The sequence below is a fragment of the Symphodus melops genome (genome assembly GCF_947650265.1).
Source record: "Symphodus melops genome assembly, chromosome: 21".
Taxonomy (NCBI): Eukaryota; Metazoa; Chordata; class Actinopteri; order Labriformes; family Labridae; genus Symphodus; species Symphodus melops.
The window spans coordinates 19,790,598-19,808,236 of record NC_136711.1 but is presented as its reverse complement, the minus strand read 5'-3'; the positions used below and the strand labels follow the sequence as shown (position 1 = coordinate 19,808,236).

The window sequence follows — 17,639 nt, the reverse complement described above, 5'->3', positions numbered from 1 at the left end:
CTATCACGTGATTTCTTTCTTATTTTAAGGGGAATTCTGGGTAATTTATTTCTGGATAAGTTAATCGTTTAATGCATTCCATATGAGAGCACTTGATCGTATTTGAATGCTGAAATGTTGAGATGCCTTCTTTTGATTAAAACTGAAATGAGAGAAGGTGTTTGAAGCTGTTTTTATTTTTATACTGTACATTTTAATGTGCTTATGGTTTAATTACATATGCACGTAAAATAAATACAACTGCTGGACTGGGACTTTGTTTTCCTCTTATTTATGAGCTCCCTGACTGATCACTTGTGGAAAAATGTTATTTTGCTGTCACACCTCCTTTTGTTAACTCAACCAAACCGTTTCCTGAGTCCCGCCCCCCCTGGAAGGAATGCTGCATTCAAATGCTGCTCTCAAATTTCAGAGTTAAGGATTCCTTCCGACTTTAATGTGGAGTGTGGTCACGTGATAATATAAGTTCTGCAAGTCTGAATGTCGTTTAAACAAAACAAATAAAACAGCGTTGATGCTACAAAGAAGATCAATGAAATGTAAATGTGTAAAAGTAAATTTGAGAAAATGGTGATGTGGGATAAATACAGAATAATACATTGTTTTTGAACAGTGATACAACATATTTTGCCCCCGAGGTCAACTCGGCAAGTCGGATGTCTAATTATTTACTGAGTTTCCGACTTGTTCCGATTTAAGCAGGTGTTCATAAACGTTTTTTTAACTTAGAAACTCATTTTTCCGATGCGACATGAATGCAGCATTATACATCGGACTGGCAATCCTACCCAGCCAATCAGGAGCACGAACAAAGCAACACTCTTCCTTTTCCACCAATCACAGCCGTCGAGAGGCGTCGGTTGTCCGTGTAGTTGCCACAGAGACGATAATATGGGATTTTCTGTCCCAGTGAACGGAGGACTTTCTCTGCGGATCGAAAAGGATTGTGTTTGGATTTTAAACACCACACAGAGAGAGAGAGAGAGAGAGTATATTGAGCTTCTCTGCGATGTTGGCGTCCAGTTTTTAAAGTAAGTACTCAGTTTGAGCCTGTTTACAGCCTTTATGGAGGATGACGAGGGAGACGTTAGAGACGTTAACTGTTAGCTAGAAATGTTTTCACCAAACCTCCTTTGAAAACTTGGTGTTTTTTTTATTCTTCTTTAAAGCTAAACACATTTACGGGTTTGACTTTTTACAATAACACGATAACAAGTATTTTATGTGGTAATAAATGTGTCGTCAAATGTGTATCAGTCCCAGTCAACACAGCAACGTTATTAAGGTTTATGGTTGCCATTAGCAACGCTTTAATAATGAACTGTCTGTTTGATAATAACTGATATTAATATGTGTTTCTGCTGGTCTTTATTCATGTTACTCACAGTCTTGTTTTTGTGATGAAAATATGAGTGACATACAAGGCAGCTGACTTTTTAACTGTGTCAACAATAATGATAATAATAATAATATTAATAATAGTAATTATAATAATAATACATTTCATTTATGGGCGCCTTTCAAAATAAAACCTCAGGGACACCTCTCAAGCAGAGTGAAAAAGATCACAATATAAAACACAGAATTGCAGCCACAAACAAGGTTAAAAACAAACATATATTTATATAACATATAAACAAACAAATATAAAGAAAGTATAATGTAAACAGAAAATATAAAAAAGCCATAAACAAACATCAAAATCAGAAAGGTACAATGTCATTATTTCATTAACAAAGAATACAAAGTTATATGCACGTTATAATCAGATAAACATCAACAAAATGATGCTAATTATTCTTGTTTGTGAAAGGCTATTAAATGTGTGTGTGTGTTGTTGTTGTTGTTGTTGTTGTTGTTGTTGTGGTGTGTGTTCAGGTGCTACATTTTGCAGCTATAATCTGTCTGTTCAAAGTCAAGTCAACTTTATTTATAGTGCACATTTATAACAGCCAAAGTGCTGTGCATTAAGTTTAGTAAAATACATTTCATCCAAACATCATAAAAATCACATTTAAAAATAAGTAAAAACTCTGAAAACAAACAAAAAAAAAGATCTAGTGGATTCTGCTGTTGGGATAAAAACACTCAACTGGAGGTAAAAGCCAAAGAAAATAATAGATGTTTGTGTATTTATTGGTTTATTATTGGACACAGTGGATGTGACAACTCATCTGTTAGCTGTAAAGTTAACATCTGTGTGTGTTCTCTGGGCTGGAAGATACACACACACACACAAACAATAAACAACAACAATGAAGAACAGTCCAACTTTACAAACATAAAAACAACATATTACCAAACTGCAGCCTTCCTGGTGTGGTGGTGTTAATGATCCTCTGTCACATCCTGGTACCTGGAGCGCGCCGTGAGGACGTGGAGCCCGTGAGGCGTCCTCCTCTGTCCTCTCGTCCCTTTGTCCACTTAGACTTAGTGTGGCCTGTTGTTTTCTTACAGGTGATGCACCTGTCTGTGAGCTCAGATGGCGTTGTTGTTGATCATATTTCAGGAACTTTTTCTCGTTGTTTGATGATTTGATCTGGTCTAATGGGGGGGGGTCTGTATTGTCACTCTATCCCAGCGGCTGTTGTTGGTTACCATGGGAGACTAAATATTGAGGGAAGCAGTTCTTTTCTCTGTTGTTGTGCTTGTAAGCAGTGCACCCTCAGGACAAAGCTCTGTCTGACTCTGTTCCAGGCTTTCAGAGGATGCATACAACACGCAGCCCGTCATCCATTCCAACAGGCGCTTCAGGAGATGCCTTGGACCTCAGCCTGTCGGGCTCCCAGCTCACGGTGTCCAGGAGACCCAGCAGTGCGTCACCTGGGAAGTACTTCTCCAGGTCTGTGTCGGTGTCTGTGGCCAGCGACAGCCGAGGAAAACGCAACACCCTGGTGAGTGACACCGCCGCCACACGTGTGCTCATCGACTCGAGGCGCAGCAATGAGCAAGTCAGAAGCCCGTCTTCTTCATCAAACACGTGGACATGTGATCATGTGTTTGTGCGGAGTTGAAGGGAAGACGAGCTGCAGTTAGTTTTTTAAAGAGTAGAATGATGTGAAGGAGGAAACGACGGAGGAGTGAGTGGACATGTTGTCAATGAAACTACACAACTTTAAAACCCACAGAGTGAAACCAGCTTCAGCGGCTCGCGCTCCATCAAGAACCTCCGGCGGTCCAACAGCACTACTCAGGTCAACCAGCAGGCCAACATCAGTTTAAGGTACACACACACACACACACACACACACACGCACACACACCTGCTGATGTAATGACCATTGAAACATTTCACTATGGCTGCTTGTATTTCAGAAGCATCCGCCCTGTGTCTTTGTCAGAGCTGTGTTCCTCATTCCTTCTCACTGACACTGACACACTGAGATGCATATAGAACATTATGTGCTGTTACATGAACTCAGCAAAGCCCCGGGGAAAACATGCACTTCACATTCAGTCAGATCAAATGACCTTTAAAGTGACTGACACGCTCCAAAAATAACAGGGCAAGGAAAAAAAAAAAAGGTGGTTAATTTTTGGATGAAGAGCGTGTGAGAGTTTAGAAGGAGGAAGAGTCTGTGGTGGAGTCTTCTTCAGAGCGGAGGGCTTCTCTTCACTCAGCAACAGCTGGCAGCCTTGAAGCTGCAGCCGCTCAGACAATGGGAATGGTGGCGCGCCAGCGACTGCGTGATAAAGAGCAGAGGGAAGCTGGGCGGCTGTTGCTGAGGTTGCTGAGGGTGCGAGGACTTGCTTTGTCCCGGGTCAGAGGGGGAGGGCCGGGACCTTCGAGGTCAGGTTACCCCCCCCCCCCAGCCTGCAGCCAGTGAAAGAACGAAAGTGTGTGTGCAGGCACTGGTTCTATTGTCCGGCAGCTGCCACCAGCCCCCCCCCCCCCCTCACTGCCTCTGAGGATGCAGAGCAGAGGGGCTTTAAATTTAAAGACACTCTAAATGCCCCCCTCAGACTCTGCCATTGCCCCTCTCCTCTGCTTCCTCCCTTCATGCATCACCCTCTTGTAAAGCAGAAAGTAGAGGAATGTGCTGCCTGAATAGTGTTGTCAGATTGCTTTTCATTGGGCCAGCTGGCTTAACCCCCCTCCTCTTAGACACACACACACACACACACACACACACAGATTTCTAAACGTACCCAGACAGAAGCCCCCTGCACAGCACAGATATGAGTGGAGGCGGGGCGAGACAGCAGCTCAGCCTGCATCTGTGCCTCCTGATGGAGGAGCTGCTGTGTGAGGCTGTTTGAAGGATGTCGGACGGGCCACCAGGATCAACATATGCACGCACGTATTAACATGGAATCCTCAGCACAGTTCCCCCCCCAGCAGACGCTCAGCTGCCACAAACGGGATTCCAGGACTCTGGGGGGGGGGGGGAGAAGAGAACGGGATGAGTCCCATATCTGCAGCTGTCACGTCAACATTTAATCACAAAGGACTAAAAGACACAACTCAGGGTGTCAGCTTTATGTTGGGCTGTTTACAAATGTTTCCCATCATCTTCTTCTTCATGAAAACTGAGGCCACACTTTAGAATCCCTTCATGCACATTCATGCAAATAATGTCAGTTTAATTTCCTGGAATAGAGGAAACAAGCCAACCCGCAGTGACTACTTCATTAAATGTGACGGATGAGAGTGAGCCCTGTGTGTTCTTTAACACTAAGCTGTGTGTGTCTCACAGTCAGGAGCAGACTGAGGACTGCCTGTCCCTCTTTAACCGCAGCTCTGATGGACGCAAGAAACTGGCCAGCCTCAGCAAGACCTCACCCGACAGAACCACATGGAACATCCTGGTATTATTGCATGTTGTCTTCGTTTTAGACCTCACAGTGTGTGACATCAACGGAGGCGAGGAGTGTGTAAACTTTCTCTCTCCTCCCCTCAGGACGATCAGCCCAGAGCGTTCCCCGTGCAGTCGAGCCCCCGCAGCACGGGCAGCGTGGACTCTCCCACCGGCATGAAGAAGAGAGAGCCTGGCATCGCACTGGCTGCCACATTCACCGCTAACAACAGGTGGGCAGCACGCACACACACACACACACACACACACACACACACACACACACACAGAGACAACCTCACCCGAGCACAGTGACGACTTGTGCTGCAGCATTCTACATTTCTGTTTCTCGTGTTTCATACCTGTTGATCACTGCAGCTGATACTGCCTTCAGGAATTCCACCCACCCACCCACACACACACACACACACACTTTGTCTCCCATGAATCGTCCCCACAGAGTCAGCCAGCATGTGCAGGGTGACTTACTGTAAGACCTTGAGGAGGAGAGAGATAAAAGGTTTCAGCCTTATTCCCCCCCCCCCCCCCCCCCCCCCCCCCCCCCCACTTACCCCCCAGGAGCAACAAGGGAGCTGTGGGGAACTCTGTCACCACCATCTTACACAACAACTACTCTGAAAAGCCCCTCACGCCGAAGAGCTCCAACCAGAAGCCGTCTTTTAAGTAAGTCCTGAAATCCCTTCCTGACCTTTGAAGAGTCGAATGTTTCGACTGATGTTACAGTGAAATGACAGGTTTCACTTCTTTTTGAGCTTTCTAAAAAAATGTCTGACCTCTTTGGACTCGCAGCAACATCCTGAAGGCCACAGCCAACGATGAAGTGTCGCAGGAGAACGGCTCGCTGACAAAGTCCCAGAAGAACTTCTCTTCAGCTTCCTCGCCCTCAAATCACAGGTCGCCAGTGTCAGCCCAGCACGGCAGCCCCGCCCTGTCCCGGAGGAGGGAGGCCACTGAGGAGGAGGCTGAGAGGTCAGACCCCCCCCCGCTCCCTCTTCTCTTCATCTTCTTCTGTAAGTGGCTCTGTGACTTAGTGTCGTTCCTCTGTGTGTCTCTGAAGGTTCATTCAGCAGGTGAACCAAGCAGCGGTCAGCATCCAGCGCTGGTACAGACGCCACGCACAGAGACGTCACACTAACCAGACGCTGCTCAAACGCATCCTCGCCACTAAAAGAAAGGTATCCCGTCGTCCTCAGGCTGATGATGACCTTCTAGTCTCTACGATATCACCCGGTTTACAGTGTCTCTGTCCTTTGTCCCCGTCTCTGGATCGTGCTGTAAGGAGTGGGAGGAGAGGACAGAAGAGGACGTCGGCCCGGAGCAGCGGCAAAAGAAGGATGAAGACAGGAAAAGGATCCGTGAAGAGAAAGCTCGGCTGGCCCGCCTCGCTGCCATCAAGGTGCTCGCACACAGCATCGATACACTCCCCCTCTTTGTGCAAGCAGTCACACTCTATTATAAACTCAAGTGTTTCAATGATCATTGTGCAAACTGTCTTTATATCTGAACGTGTGAATGAATCCTCCGTGTGACTTTTCTCCCTAATGTTTGAGTGCTTGAGTTTGATGGATGACAACATGGTCCTTTGTCTCCCTCTTGTGGTGCGCCGCAGGAGCTGCAGCACAAAAGAGCACAGCGGGTCGCAGACGTGCAGCAAGCGGCCGAGGCAGAGGCGGGTAGCCCGAGGCAGAGCGGCGTGCTCGGACGCAAGAAGCCGTCTAAGACATGTCCCGCGTCCCCGAGCAACAACAGCTGTCCGCTGTCCCCCACAGACGTCAAAGCCAAGAACACAGGTCTGTGTCTGCGTGGTGGCCAAAAGGACGGCAGATCTATCAAAAACAGATCTCATAACAGGAGTGTGTTAATGAGTTCTTCGTTTCCTCAGACTCCAACTTAAACGTGGTGGCTGACTTTGGGGAGCTGAGCTTCAGGGCCATCTCTCCAGCTCTGTCTGCTCACAGAGGATCTCAGTGCTCACAGGTAACAACCAACAATCCACAGCTTGACTCTTCACCTCCTCAAAGCTTCATATCTGCAGGTTTGCTGATGTTTACTAACCCGTTTAGGATCAGGAGATCCGAGTGGATCTGGACATCTGTGTGGAGCAGCAGCAGGAAAACGACAGGAAGCTCCAGCGTAAAGAGAAAGCACGCCTCGCACGCTTAGCTGCGACCCAGGAGGACACACCTGCTGTAAGTGTGAGCTCCAGGGTTAAAGAAACGTTTCAAAAGTAGTCCTTTTTATCTCTCAACAACGTGTTGTCTGGTGTCTCCCCCTGGTGGTGGGTTGCAGGAGCTGCAGCAGAAGAGAGCCCAGCGGGTCACAGATGAGCTGGAGGACGTGAGACAGACCGGACGCAGGAAACCGCCCAAAATATCTTTGACCAGCAAAAGTCCTGCCTCCCTGAGCAACAACAGCCTGATGTCTCCGACAGATGTGAAAGCAAAGAACACAGGTCTGTTTGTCTCGCTCGCATGTCTGCAAAGTTCAGAAGGTCAAAAGTTCATCTTGTAGAAACTTTGCTGTTTCTTGTTTCCAGACTCCAATCTGAAAATTGTGGCTGACTTAGGGGAGCTCTCGGGCTTCAGGCCCGTCTCGCCGGCTTTATCCAACTGCAGAGGTTCCCAGTGTTCCCAGGTGAATATCTGAAGTCTTGTGTTGAAGCAGCTCTCTTGTTTGGTTCCTGCTGTAAGATGGATTCTTATGTCCACAATCCAGGAGATCCTGCAGAGGTCGGTAAGCGTGGAGGACCAGCGGCACGGAGCTTTGTCCAGCAGGGCTCCGTCTAAAACCACTCTCACCGAGCTGCTGGACACCCTGAAGCTGCTGGAGGAGGAGCCAGAGAGGCTGTCGGAGCCAAAGTGCTACCACAAAGAGAAATATGCCTGGATAGATGAAGTGAGTCTCCTCCAATCCAACATGGCCATCAGCTCAAGAGTTCAATAACATGTTCAGTTCCTCTCAGGTTGATTTCCTCGTAACGTGGAGTTTATTTGTCCCGTCACAGGACGAAGACTCCAACTCTCTGACCACTGACAACCTGGAGCGCCACGGCCAGCTGAGCCATCACCCTGCGCTTCCAGACGGGGGCGCCCTCCTCTCCGAGGCCAAGCTGCAGAGCATCATGAGCTTTCTGGATGAGATGGAGAAGTCGGAGCAGGAGAGGCCGCGCTCTGTCACCTCCGGTTCTCACAGAGAGGTCCGCGTTCCACCTCATCGGAGCGGGAGGGGGCTTTGTGTTTTCCCTCACTGGTTTTTAACCTTGCTGGTGTTTGTGTCCGATCCCAGGCCGTGCTGTCAGAGGAGGAGCTGATCGGCGTGGAGCAGGCGTCTGCCACAGCCGCCGAAATCACTGGATCCATGATGAGGATCAAACTGGAGTTAGAGGAGAAGAAGCGTACCGTCAACATGCTGCAGACCGCCCTGGTCAGGGAACACACAGAATAATATATCATCTTTTTGTGAGCTTCAGTGCTGCAGATTACCTGACCAGGTGTCTGTTCTCTGCCTTCAGGCCCAGCAGAGGGAGCTGACAGTGAGACACGTGAAGGAGACCGAGAAGGAGCTGGCCAGAAACTTCCAGCTCCAGAAGGAACAATATGAAGCCACCATCCAGAGACACCTCACCTTCATCGATCAGGTACACACACACACACACACACACACACACAACCTCCTCCCTCAGTCGCAGCTTCCTTACACGTCGTTTCTTCCGTCCCTGGCGGTGTCTTTCATCAGCTGATCAACGATAAGAAGGCTCTGAGCGAGCGCTGTGAAGGCGTGCTGGGCGAGCTGCAGCAGGTGGACCAGAAGTACACCAAGAAGATCGCACTGATGCAGGAGCAGCATGAAATGGTGAGAGCAGGATGCTCCGTGCGAATGACTCCGGCTCCTCTGCTCGTGCTTTGCGTCGTGTGAGATGCTCTTGCTTTCTCGCGTCGTTGCCTTTAACGCTCTCTTCTTTGTTCTCCCCTCCTTCCATCCTCGCTGTCCCTCTTCGTCCTCGTCTTCCTTCTTCTCTGGCTTTCAGGTGTGGCAAATTCTGGGTCCCTTGTGTGAGGTAACTTTTATTTTCTCTTCTCATGCAGTCATCTTTGGCACAACCATCTCTCTCGCTCTACCATTTGTTTCACGTGTGTCTCTCTCTCTTCTTCTGTCGGAGAGCCTGTCTGCATGTGAGTCTCCTCATTCTCTTCCCTTTATCGTGTAGATAACATTGATTTATGCTCTGTCATGCTAAATGTCCTGCACTCACCCATCTGACCGTCTCACTGAAGGACTCGATGTGCTCATGTTCATTTCATGATTCCTCTCAGAGTCCAGACAAAGAAGCTCTGTGACACGAAGGCAAACATGAAGCTTGTTCATCTTTTCTTTTTGATAAACTTTATTGGTTGAAATGTGGTTGTCACAGCATATAAACATGATATGATGCTCTATGTAAAGCTGGAGAGCACATGTGTTCTTTCTAATGAGCGTTGTCTTGAAGGTGTGGTTGAACGCCAGCTCAGATACCTTCTCTGTTCACAGGAAATCAAGAAGTTAAAAGAGTTAATGAGCGCGACGGAGAAGATCCGAAGGGAGAAATGGATCGATGAGAAAACCAAGAAGATCAAAGAGATCACTGTTAAAGGTAAGAAGCACTGTGTGCTGAGAGGCTCCGTGATGTTTTCAGAAACTCTCCCTGTCGTTCCCTCAACAGTCCCAGACAGTAGCAAAGTGCTGATGTGGAGTCTGTTTTACTCAGTTACAGCTTTGAGACGTTACAGTAACTGCAATCATTAACACAAAGGATCAATACTGTGAAAGAAGACGAGTCATCCAGCCCATGTGTCCCCTGTCCTCCCTCAGGCCTGGAGCCCGAGATCCAGAAGCTGATCTCCAAGCACAAGCAGGAGCTGAAGAAGCTGCGGACGCTGCACGAGGCCGAGCTGCTGCACGCCGACGAGCGGGCGGCCCAACGCTACGTCCGCCAGTGTGACGAGCTCCGCCAGCAGCTGGAGAGAGAGAGGGACGAGCAGTGCCAGAGAGAGAGGGAGCAAGCCAAGCAGAGGTACGCCTGTCCAATCAGAGAGAGCGAGACAGGGACACCTGTCCAATCAGAGAGAGAGGGACACCTGTTCAATCAGAGAGAGAGAGAGAGAGAGAGAGAGGGACACATGTCCAATCAGAGAGAGAGGGACACCTGTTCAATCAGAGAGAGAGAGAGAGAGAGAGAGGGACACCTGTCCAATCAGAGAGAGAGGGACACCTGTCCAATCAGAGAGAGAGAAACTTGCACATAATTTTTTGTGATGATGAGGGTAATAATGTTACCAGAATTTAAAACTAAACTAATCTAATACTGTGTGTGTGTGTGTGTGTGTTGTGTGTGTGTATATGTGTGTGTGTGTGTGTGTGTGTGTGTGTGTGTGTGTGTGTGTCAGATATGAGAAGCAGCTCCAGGAAGAGGAGTTGTCCCTGCAGCAGCAGAGGAGGCGTCTCTACAAGGAGGTGTCTGATGAGAAGGAGCGGCTGGCTCAGCTGGCTGCAAGGTGACGCTTCACACTTCCTAATGTACCGACGTAGTCCTCCACACAACCCTGCAGCCTCGAACGCTGTCCGACCCCCGTGTCAGAGTTAACAGTGAACGTGTGTGTGTGTGACTTGCAGGCAGCGCGCTGAGCTGGAGGACCTGAGGAAGCAGCTGGAGGAGAACAGCTCTGTGGCTGGACGAGCCCTGAGGGACGAGCTGGACAAGACGAGAGCGGAGCAGGAGAGGAGGCACCAGGTGAGCCGCAGGTATCCGTCCTGCATCAGGAAGCTAGCAGGGCTGCGGCGTGCTAACCGAGGCTTTCTTTGTTTAACCAGGAGGAGATGAGGGCCTTACAGGAGCGCTGGGACATCGAGAAGCAGACGTGGGAAGAAAATTACAAGAAGAAAGAGGTTTGTTGATGTTTATGGCACACAGCTACAGTCTGCATGCTCTTTGTGTCCGAGCTGGGAAACATCAAACCTGTCAGAGGAAGTTCATATTCACTTCTATTTGGACTGGTTTTATTTAGACAAAGACAGGAAACTGAGAGTGTGATTCTGTTTTTCAAACAATGCGTGGAACATTTCCACTTCTCTAAAGACCCAGAGAGGTCGTGACCCTGCGCCTCTTTATAGAGCTGTCATTGAAACCTCCATATGCGGATGTTCTGTTAATGCATAACCACCAACCAGGAAGTGACAGACGTATGGTCACCTGTTTGCACTCTGGTGTTTGGTCAGAAAGTTGCCATGACAACCAATAAGTGGCGTGTGTGTGTGTGTGTGTGTGTGTGTCTGCAGGAAGTTTGGCTGCTGAGCCGCGAGCGCGAGCTCAAAGAAGGGCTACGGCGAGAACGCGACAAAGAGATCGAGCTCGCCATCTGGACGCTGGAGGAGGAGACGAGCAAGGACAAGGAGGAGTGTGAGAGGGCGGCTGACAACAGGTGTGTGCGTGTGTGTGTGTGTGTGTGTCGCTGGATTATTTCACCTGATGTGTTGAATGAGCTCTTAACAGGGTCAGGGGTCTCGGTTAGTCATTAACTTTGAGATGAAGAAAACCAGAGAGGGAGGGAGAGAGACAGAGGGGGAGGGAGAGAGAGAGACAGAGAGAGAGGGAGGGAGAGAGAGAGGGGGGGGGGGTGAGAGAGACAGAGAGGGAGGGAGAGAGCGGGGGGGGAGGAGAGATAGAGAGAGAGGGGGGAGAGAGGGGGGGAGAGAGAGAGAGAGAGAGGGAGGGAGAGAGGGGGAGAGAGAGAGACAGAGAGAGAGAGGGGGAGAGAGAGAGACAGAGAGGGAGGGAGAGAGAGAGACAGAGAGGGAGGGAGAGAGAGAGACAGAGAGGGAGGGAGAGAGAGAGAGAGAGGGGGAGAGGGGGGGAGAGAGAGGGAGAGCCGCTCACTGATGCAAACAGTCTGTCCGGTATCAACTGTGCACACAAGAAAACCCCCCACATGTTGAAAAGGAAACCTGCGTTTGTGGTCAGGGTGAAGCGTGTGAGGGAGAAATACGAGGCGGAGCTGAGGGAGCTGGAGCGCTCGGAGAGGACGGCCGTGGACAAACAGCAGGAGCTGAGGAGGCAGCAGGTGGAGGCGGAGGGAGAGCTGATCCGCCTGCAGGCCGCACTCCGACAGAAAGAGCAGGAGACGCAAGACGTCACAACGGTGAGCAGCAAATCCTCAAATCCCACTCCCCTCTGATGTCTCAGGATACGTCTCTGATGTCTCAGGATACGTCTCTGATGTCTCAGGATACGTCTCTGATGTCTCAGGATACGTCTCTGATGTCTTTGTCATTTTGAATGTGCAGAGCAGAGACAAGCTGGCGGAGGAGCGTCGCAGCCTGGCCGAGGTGATCCGGCAGGAGTTCGCTGAGCGGCTGGTGATGCTGGAGGAGGAAAACGGCAGGATGAAGGTGGAGGTGTCGGAGGTGCGAGCCAGGTCGCGGCTGGAGGTGGAGCGAGTGGTCAGGGAGAAGGAGGAGGAGCTGGCTGAAGTCCACCAACGGTAAGGCTCTCAATCAACACTACGAGAAGAGGAGATGAGGGCGGGGAATCATGGAGTAAAAAGTAATCGAGTACTGGGAGATCTTGTGACCGATCACATTCTCCCTCCTCTCAACACTTCCTGTAAACAAAAGAACATTTAGAATGATTCTGACCGTTATATACCAAAGTATTATATTTATAATACTATAATATTTATAAACAGTGATGGGCGTGGACTGTAAGTCTGCCAGCTGGGGATTCAGATCCAGGTCAGCGGGCTCTGAAACATGCTCACCTGTTCCAGGTGTGAGTCTGAGAGTGGAGCTGAAGACCACCTGTTAAACATCCACATGGACTCTAAACACAGCTTCCCTGTTTACGTCCTCATTCTCACTTCTTCTTCTTCTTCTTCGTTGGTGTCTGCAGGGTGAAGTCGGCTATTTTGAAGAAGGAAGAAACTGTGAATCAGCTGCGGAAGCAGCACGAGGTGAGAGAGGAAGAAAAATCCTGACTAATAATAAAAAATTTAAAAAAACAAACCCAAAGTGTCTGGATGAGATGATTGACAGTGCCTGTAAATCTCTGTCTCTGCTCTGATAGGCCGCGCTGAAGAGGGCGGATCACCTGGAGGCCCTGTGGGAGCAGCAGAGGAAACAGCTGTTGGAAAAGTGACTGACAGGAAGCCCCCCCCACACAGACCTTTATCATGGTGTCGCTGAAGCCCCCCCCCCACACACAGACTTCTATCCATGGTGTCGCTGAAGCCCCCCCCCCCCCCACACAGACCTCTATCCATGGTGTCGCTGAAGCCCCCCCCCACACACAGGACTGAACCTGTGGAACTTCAGATGTTGAAGAAGTCACTGAACCTTGTCCTACCTCATTTGAAGAAAAATGAGGTAGAAAACAGGCAACATTGTATTCCCCCCCCCCCCCCCCCCCCACACACACACACACACACACACACACGCCACCACCCAACAGGCATGAAGGAGTGCGTTGTGTTCCTAATTGAAATGCCACAGACCAGGTGGCACCATGTGAAAAGACTGACGATGGACGTCCTATTCTTCTTATATTTCCTCTGGTCTCTCCCCCCCCCCCCCCCCCCCAGTCTGTGAAGCAGGAGAGTCTCCATGTTCCCCACAGAGCAGCCACAGAGAACACTTCCAGATGTTTCTTAAACCAGTTCTAGCCTGTACTGGAGAATGGAGGGGGGGGGGGCAATGTTTGCCTGTAAATCAGTGCTACGTGTAGTTTGACTTATCGACAGTATCGTTCTGACACTCATAAAGAAGGTCACTGGGTTCACACAGCCCCCCCCCCCCCCCCCCGTGAATTTCTTTCTGAATATTTTCCGCTGTGGGTTCAGAACATTTTACCCCGACGACTTCGAGCTGAAAATGTCGGAGGCCTCTGGAGCTGAACGTGTGTGTGTGTGTGTGTGTGTGTGTGTGTGTGTGTGTGTGTGTGTGTGTGTGTGTGTGTGTGTGTGTGTGTGTGTGTGTGTGTGTGTGTGTGTGTGTGTGTGTGTGTGTGTGTGTGTGTGTGTGTGTGTGTGTGTGTGTGTGTGTGTGTGTGTGTGTGCGCTTTGTTATCTGTGGAGTCATGTGTCGGTGACCCAGTGCCCCCTCCAGGATCTGCAGCTCTGACTGTCCTGAAGCTGAGTGAGTGTGGCTCCAACAGACCAGAGGTGAAGTGCAAGGAGGACGTCGGTAGGGGGAGAGAGAGAGAGAGAGAGAGAGGGAGAGAGAGAGAGAGAGAGAGAGAGAGAAGGAAGGAAGTCAAAGGAGTGAAGAGGGTCAAAGACGAGTGAGTGCAGAGCGGCTTTTGAAAGTTTCAGAATGTGAGGAAGAAAGACGAGGACGAGGGGGAGGTGGAGGGGGGGAGGTGGACGGGGGGGGGGGGGGCGATGGGGCGAGGGGGGGAGGTGGAAGGGGGGGGGCGAGGGGGGGGGGGGGGTTGGACGGAGGGAAAGAATGCACATAGAAAATGTTTATAGGATTAGGAAAGCAGAGCTGGGATGGAGGAGACGAGGGGGCACGCGGCATGTGACCAAAGGTATGTTTAAGACCTCTGAGGAAGGTCGTCCCATCCCCAGAAATCCAAGTGTCGGATAGAAAGATGTTTGTCGATTGTATTGGTCTCTGGTCCGAGGAGGGGGGGGGGGGGGGGGCTTCCAGCTGTCGGCGCTCACACCTCGCTGTGTCATCCATTAGCTGTTTGGATTTCTTCACCTCCCAAAACCACAGATTTGTCAACACTCCACGTGTGTGTGTGTGTGTGTGTGTGTGTGTGTGTGTGTGTGTGTGTGTGTGTGTGTGTGTGTGTGTGTGTGTGTGAGACTCTAAAGACCCTGCACAGCATATTTATTCTCTTCCTCTTTTTTTAATTTATTTTGGATCGGAGCACTCGGACTCGACGTCTGCAGTGTTTATAGTCACACACAACACGTCGAGTGTTTTCTTGTTCTGGATGCTGAAGGTCAGCGAAGGTCATCGCGTCGCTCCGCTCTCAGACTGATGAGGCCGTTTAGAGATGCTTGTAATTATCGAGTATGTCAGGTTTTTTCTGACATGGACGTAGTCCGAGCCACAATGTGAAAGGTTGAAATGAAGTGTAACGTACTGAATCAGTCGTCGAGTATCTTTATGAATAATGTTCAACATGTTCGTCCCTTTGTCCTCTTTCTAAGGGACTCAAAGCTTCAGCCTGTCCTCCTTCTGTTCGCACCGCGTCCTCAAAGACAAACTGTTCCACACGCAGAATGAAGCCACGACTGTTACAGTGGTGTGTGTGTGTGTGTGTGTGTGTGTGTGTGTGTGTGTGAGTGTGTGTGAAAACCCAGAAGCCTTTCTAATGCAGCGATCAGCGTCTGCAGCCGACACTCCTCCAACAGCACGCCGCTTTCCCTGCAACGCCATTTGTTGATTTGCCAAAGTCCATATAAGGCTGCGAGAGAGAACGGAGGTGACTGAACGAAACGTTACTGATCAGAAACAAGAAGCAGGAAGTCTTGTTAGGGGTAAAACAAAGTCCAAGAAGCTGCATGGCTGATATCATCCTCACGCCATGAATCCGTCCCCGCTCCCACTTTCTCCAATAATGCAGCCACGGGCCACGCCCCCTACAAACCACGCCCCCTACAAACATCCTCTTTCTTTAATCATTAATCTTTTTTATAGGTGAGAGAGCCCATCAGATGGTTCGGGTTAGATTGGATTAGATCAGAGGGATGGATGGGGGTGTGGTTTGTAGGGGGCGTGGTTTGTAGGGGGCGTGGTTTGTAGGGGGCGTGGTTTGTAGCGTTTAAAGGCGAGTCTAACTCACCTGAAGGTTCACGGTTAGAGGGAAATATTCCGATCATTGTCAAAGTGTCGGGGGACAGCGAGGACGTGAAGGCCTCTCTGTCCTCTCATAGGTCACATTCCACGTGTCTAAATGTTTTCTCTCTGTGCATCAACATGTCGCTCTGGAACATTCTCTGACCTTGTTGTAAAGACACTTTTATTGTTGCTGACTCATGTGTGAGCAGGAAGAGAATAAAAGGCTCAGACTGTTGAGAAGAGACACTGCGTGTTTGTTTCTGTTCACTCTCAGATAACAGACAATTGTTTGCTTGTTTCGCCTCCTTGCCTTCCCATCATGCCTCGCTCTGTCTCACCATAAATCACTGCTTTGGAGACTCTCGATTAAAGATTCCCTCCGTCTTTAAGTGTGTGCTGTGGTTCCTTAAATATCTGCAGTGTGTCATGTGTTCCTCATGAGAGTTGTGTGTTTGCAGAGCGGGGATGTTTCAGCCTATATACATCTGGATTCATGTCCAGAGTTGACCCACTTCTTCTTCTTCTTCTCCTTCTCCCTCCCCTCTTCGCCCTCCAGCTTACTCACTTCCTGCTGACTGCCAAGGCGGCTGGTGTCGGGCACTGAGACGTGTCTCCTCCTCTCAGAGTGTTTCCTTTCTTTCACAGAGGAAAACAGAAGATCACACCATCCTGCTCCTGCTTGGCTCTGTGGGCAGCAGCAGGACAGATGGAGTGACAAGGACAGATAAACAACTGTATTCTTATCTTGATTCCTAACAACAACAAAAAAAAAGTGTCAGCTGTGTGGAGGAGGAAGTTCCCACTGCATGTTCCTGCTTGTCCCCTTGTTCCCAGTCTGTCATGTTGTGATTCAGGGTCTGCGTACATTGTGAGCATAGCAGGGATCCTTCAAGCTGCCTGCTCATGTCTGACTTTATTGCAGCCTGCAGTTGGATCCTCTTTCTCTCCTCCCCCTCTGCTCCAGCGTTGAGGGAGGGGGGACCAATTGCCAGCAGCTGTTGCTCACTTCACAATGGCCCCTCCCCTTCACAGAGACCGGCAGAGTAGACTCGACCCCGCTAGATGAGCCGGGAGCTCCCAGCTGAGAGGAGTGTGTTTCTGTCGGACAGAGAGGGAACTGAACTGAGCTCATGGTCTACTGGTGAGAGAGGATTCAACTCTTGTCTTTATTTCCTCTCTTCTTCTTCTTCTTCTTCTTCTTGTTGCTGTTGCTTTGAATGTTGGAGCTTTGTTTGTGTGAGGTGAGAAGAGAAGTCCTAATTGGTCCCAGTCTAACGCATGTTTGTCCTCTTTTCTCTGATTGAGTCTGTTAGTTTGGCTGCTTCTTTTAATGACACTTCTCTGAATGATCATGTCGTTGTTGTGCTTGGAACAAGTGATCTCCCCCTGAGAAGCGCTTCTGAGTAACTGAGCAGCGTTTCCCCATGTAAGGCTCTTATCAGAGAGACGTGGAGCCGAGGCTATCACCGTGACACATTCCTTCCTTTCCCCCCGTGAGCCTCGGCCTGGCCTGGCAGACACTGTGACACTCACACTGTCAGCTTGTTATTCTCTTTATCCACAGATCCCTGTGGATGCTTGTTGGGCTGTTTATGACTCTACTTACAGAGAGGTGACATTTAGAGAGAGAGGTCATCACTGTGCAAACATCTTCAACTGTCCTTTCACAGTCAGTCAGTCTGTCAGAGACCACAGCTTCCTGTAACAACCTAAATCAGACTTCCTGCATTTGTAATCTCCACTCATCTGCTGCACCAAAAAACTCTGTGTGTGTGTGTGTGTGTGTGTGTGTGTGTGTGTGTGTGCGTGTGCGCGTGTGTGTGTGTGTGTTTTGTGGAGGGTTGCTGGCTGCAGTGTTTTCCCTTCTGTTAATTTTTTATTTTTGAAGGTGAAGGAGACAAACATAGAAGAAGATGAAGGTTGTGACCGTGTGCTTTGTGTTCTGGAGGCTGAAGAAAAGATTTCATTAAAAAGGGATTATTTGGAAGTGTGCTTAAAAAA

The 17,639-nt window shown here is 49.4% G+C and overlaps 2 protein-coding genes and 1 long non-coding RNA gene across 4 annotated transcripts in view; 2 read left to right on the top strand and 1 right to left on the bottom strand.

Moving 5' to 3' along the window:
• rnf213b (ring finger protein 213b) overlaps nt 1-248 on the top strand; it is a 27,871-nt gene extending 27,623 nt beyond the window's left edge. The window contains exon 64 of the mRNA XM_079372325.1: nt 1-248. This exon is cut by the window's left edge and continues 182 nt beyond it. The gene's annotated coding sequence lies outside the window, so the exon portion shown is untranslated.
• Nucleotides 1-17,639, bottom strand: part of LOC306817093 — a 160,747-nt gene that overhangs the window by 32,943 nt on the left and 110,165 nt on the right. The gene's annotated exons all lie outside the window — the stretch shown is intronic.
• On the top strand, nt 844-13,068 carry cep131 (centrosomal protein 131). Of its 2 annotated transcripts, XM_079333621.1 has the most exons (30): nt 844-1,031; nt 2,698-2,894; nt 3,129-3,223; nt 4,698-4,809; nt 4,902-5,029; nt 5,376-5,480; nt 5,607-5,786; nt 5,875-5,992; nt 6,097-6,213; nt 6,427-6,607; nt 6,700-6,794; nt 6,881-7,006; nt 7,107-7,269; nt 7,354-7,451; nt 7,533-7,712; nt 7,822-8,013; nt 8,103-8,240; nt 8,329-8,454; nt 8,553-8,669; nt 8,845-8,874; nt 9,345-9,447; nt 9,666-9,867; nt 10,241-10,348; nt 10,467-10,584; nt 10,665-10,739; nt 11,130-11,272; nt 11,812-11,989; nt 12,135-12,331; nt 12,739-12,799; nt 12,913-13,068. In XM_079333621.1, the coding sequence occupies exons 2-30, from the start codon at nt 2,709-2,711 to the stop codon at nt 12,982-12,984; spliced, it is 3,744 nt and encodes a 1,247-aa protein (XP_079189747.1). In that variant the 5' UTR covers nt 844-1,031; nt 2,698-2,708; the 3' UTR covers nt 12,985-13,068. The 2 variants fall into 2 exon arrangements, with proteins under 2 accessions (XP_079189747.1, XP_079189748.1); XM_079333622.1 differs by lacking the exons at nt 5,376-5,480; nt 5,607-5,786 and having other exon boundaries at nt 845-1,031.

Bases quoted from the DNA above. Each gene is read 5' to 3' on its own strand.
- cep131 (XM_079333621.1), top strand. From the start codon at position 2,709: ATGCATACAACACGCAGCCCGTCATCCATTCCAACAGGCGCTTCAGGA. The intron at 8,455-8,552 runs GTACACACACAC...GTCTTTCATCAG, and splicing joins ACCTCACCTTCATCGATCAG to CTGATCAACGATAAGAAGGC. The intron at 12,800-12,912 runs GTGAGAGAGGAA...CTGCTCTGATAG, and splicing joins AGCTGCGGAAGCAGCACGAG to GCCGCGCTGAAGAGGGCGGA.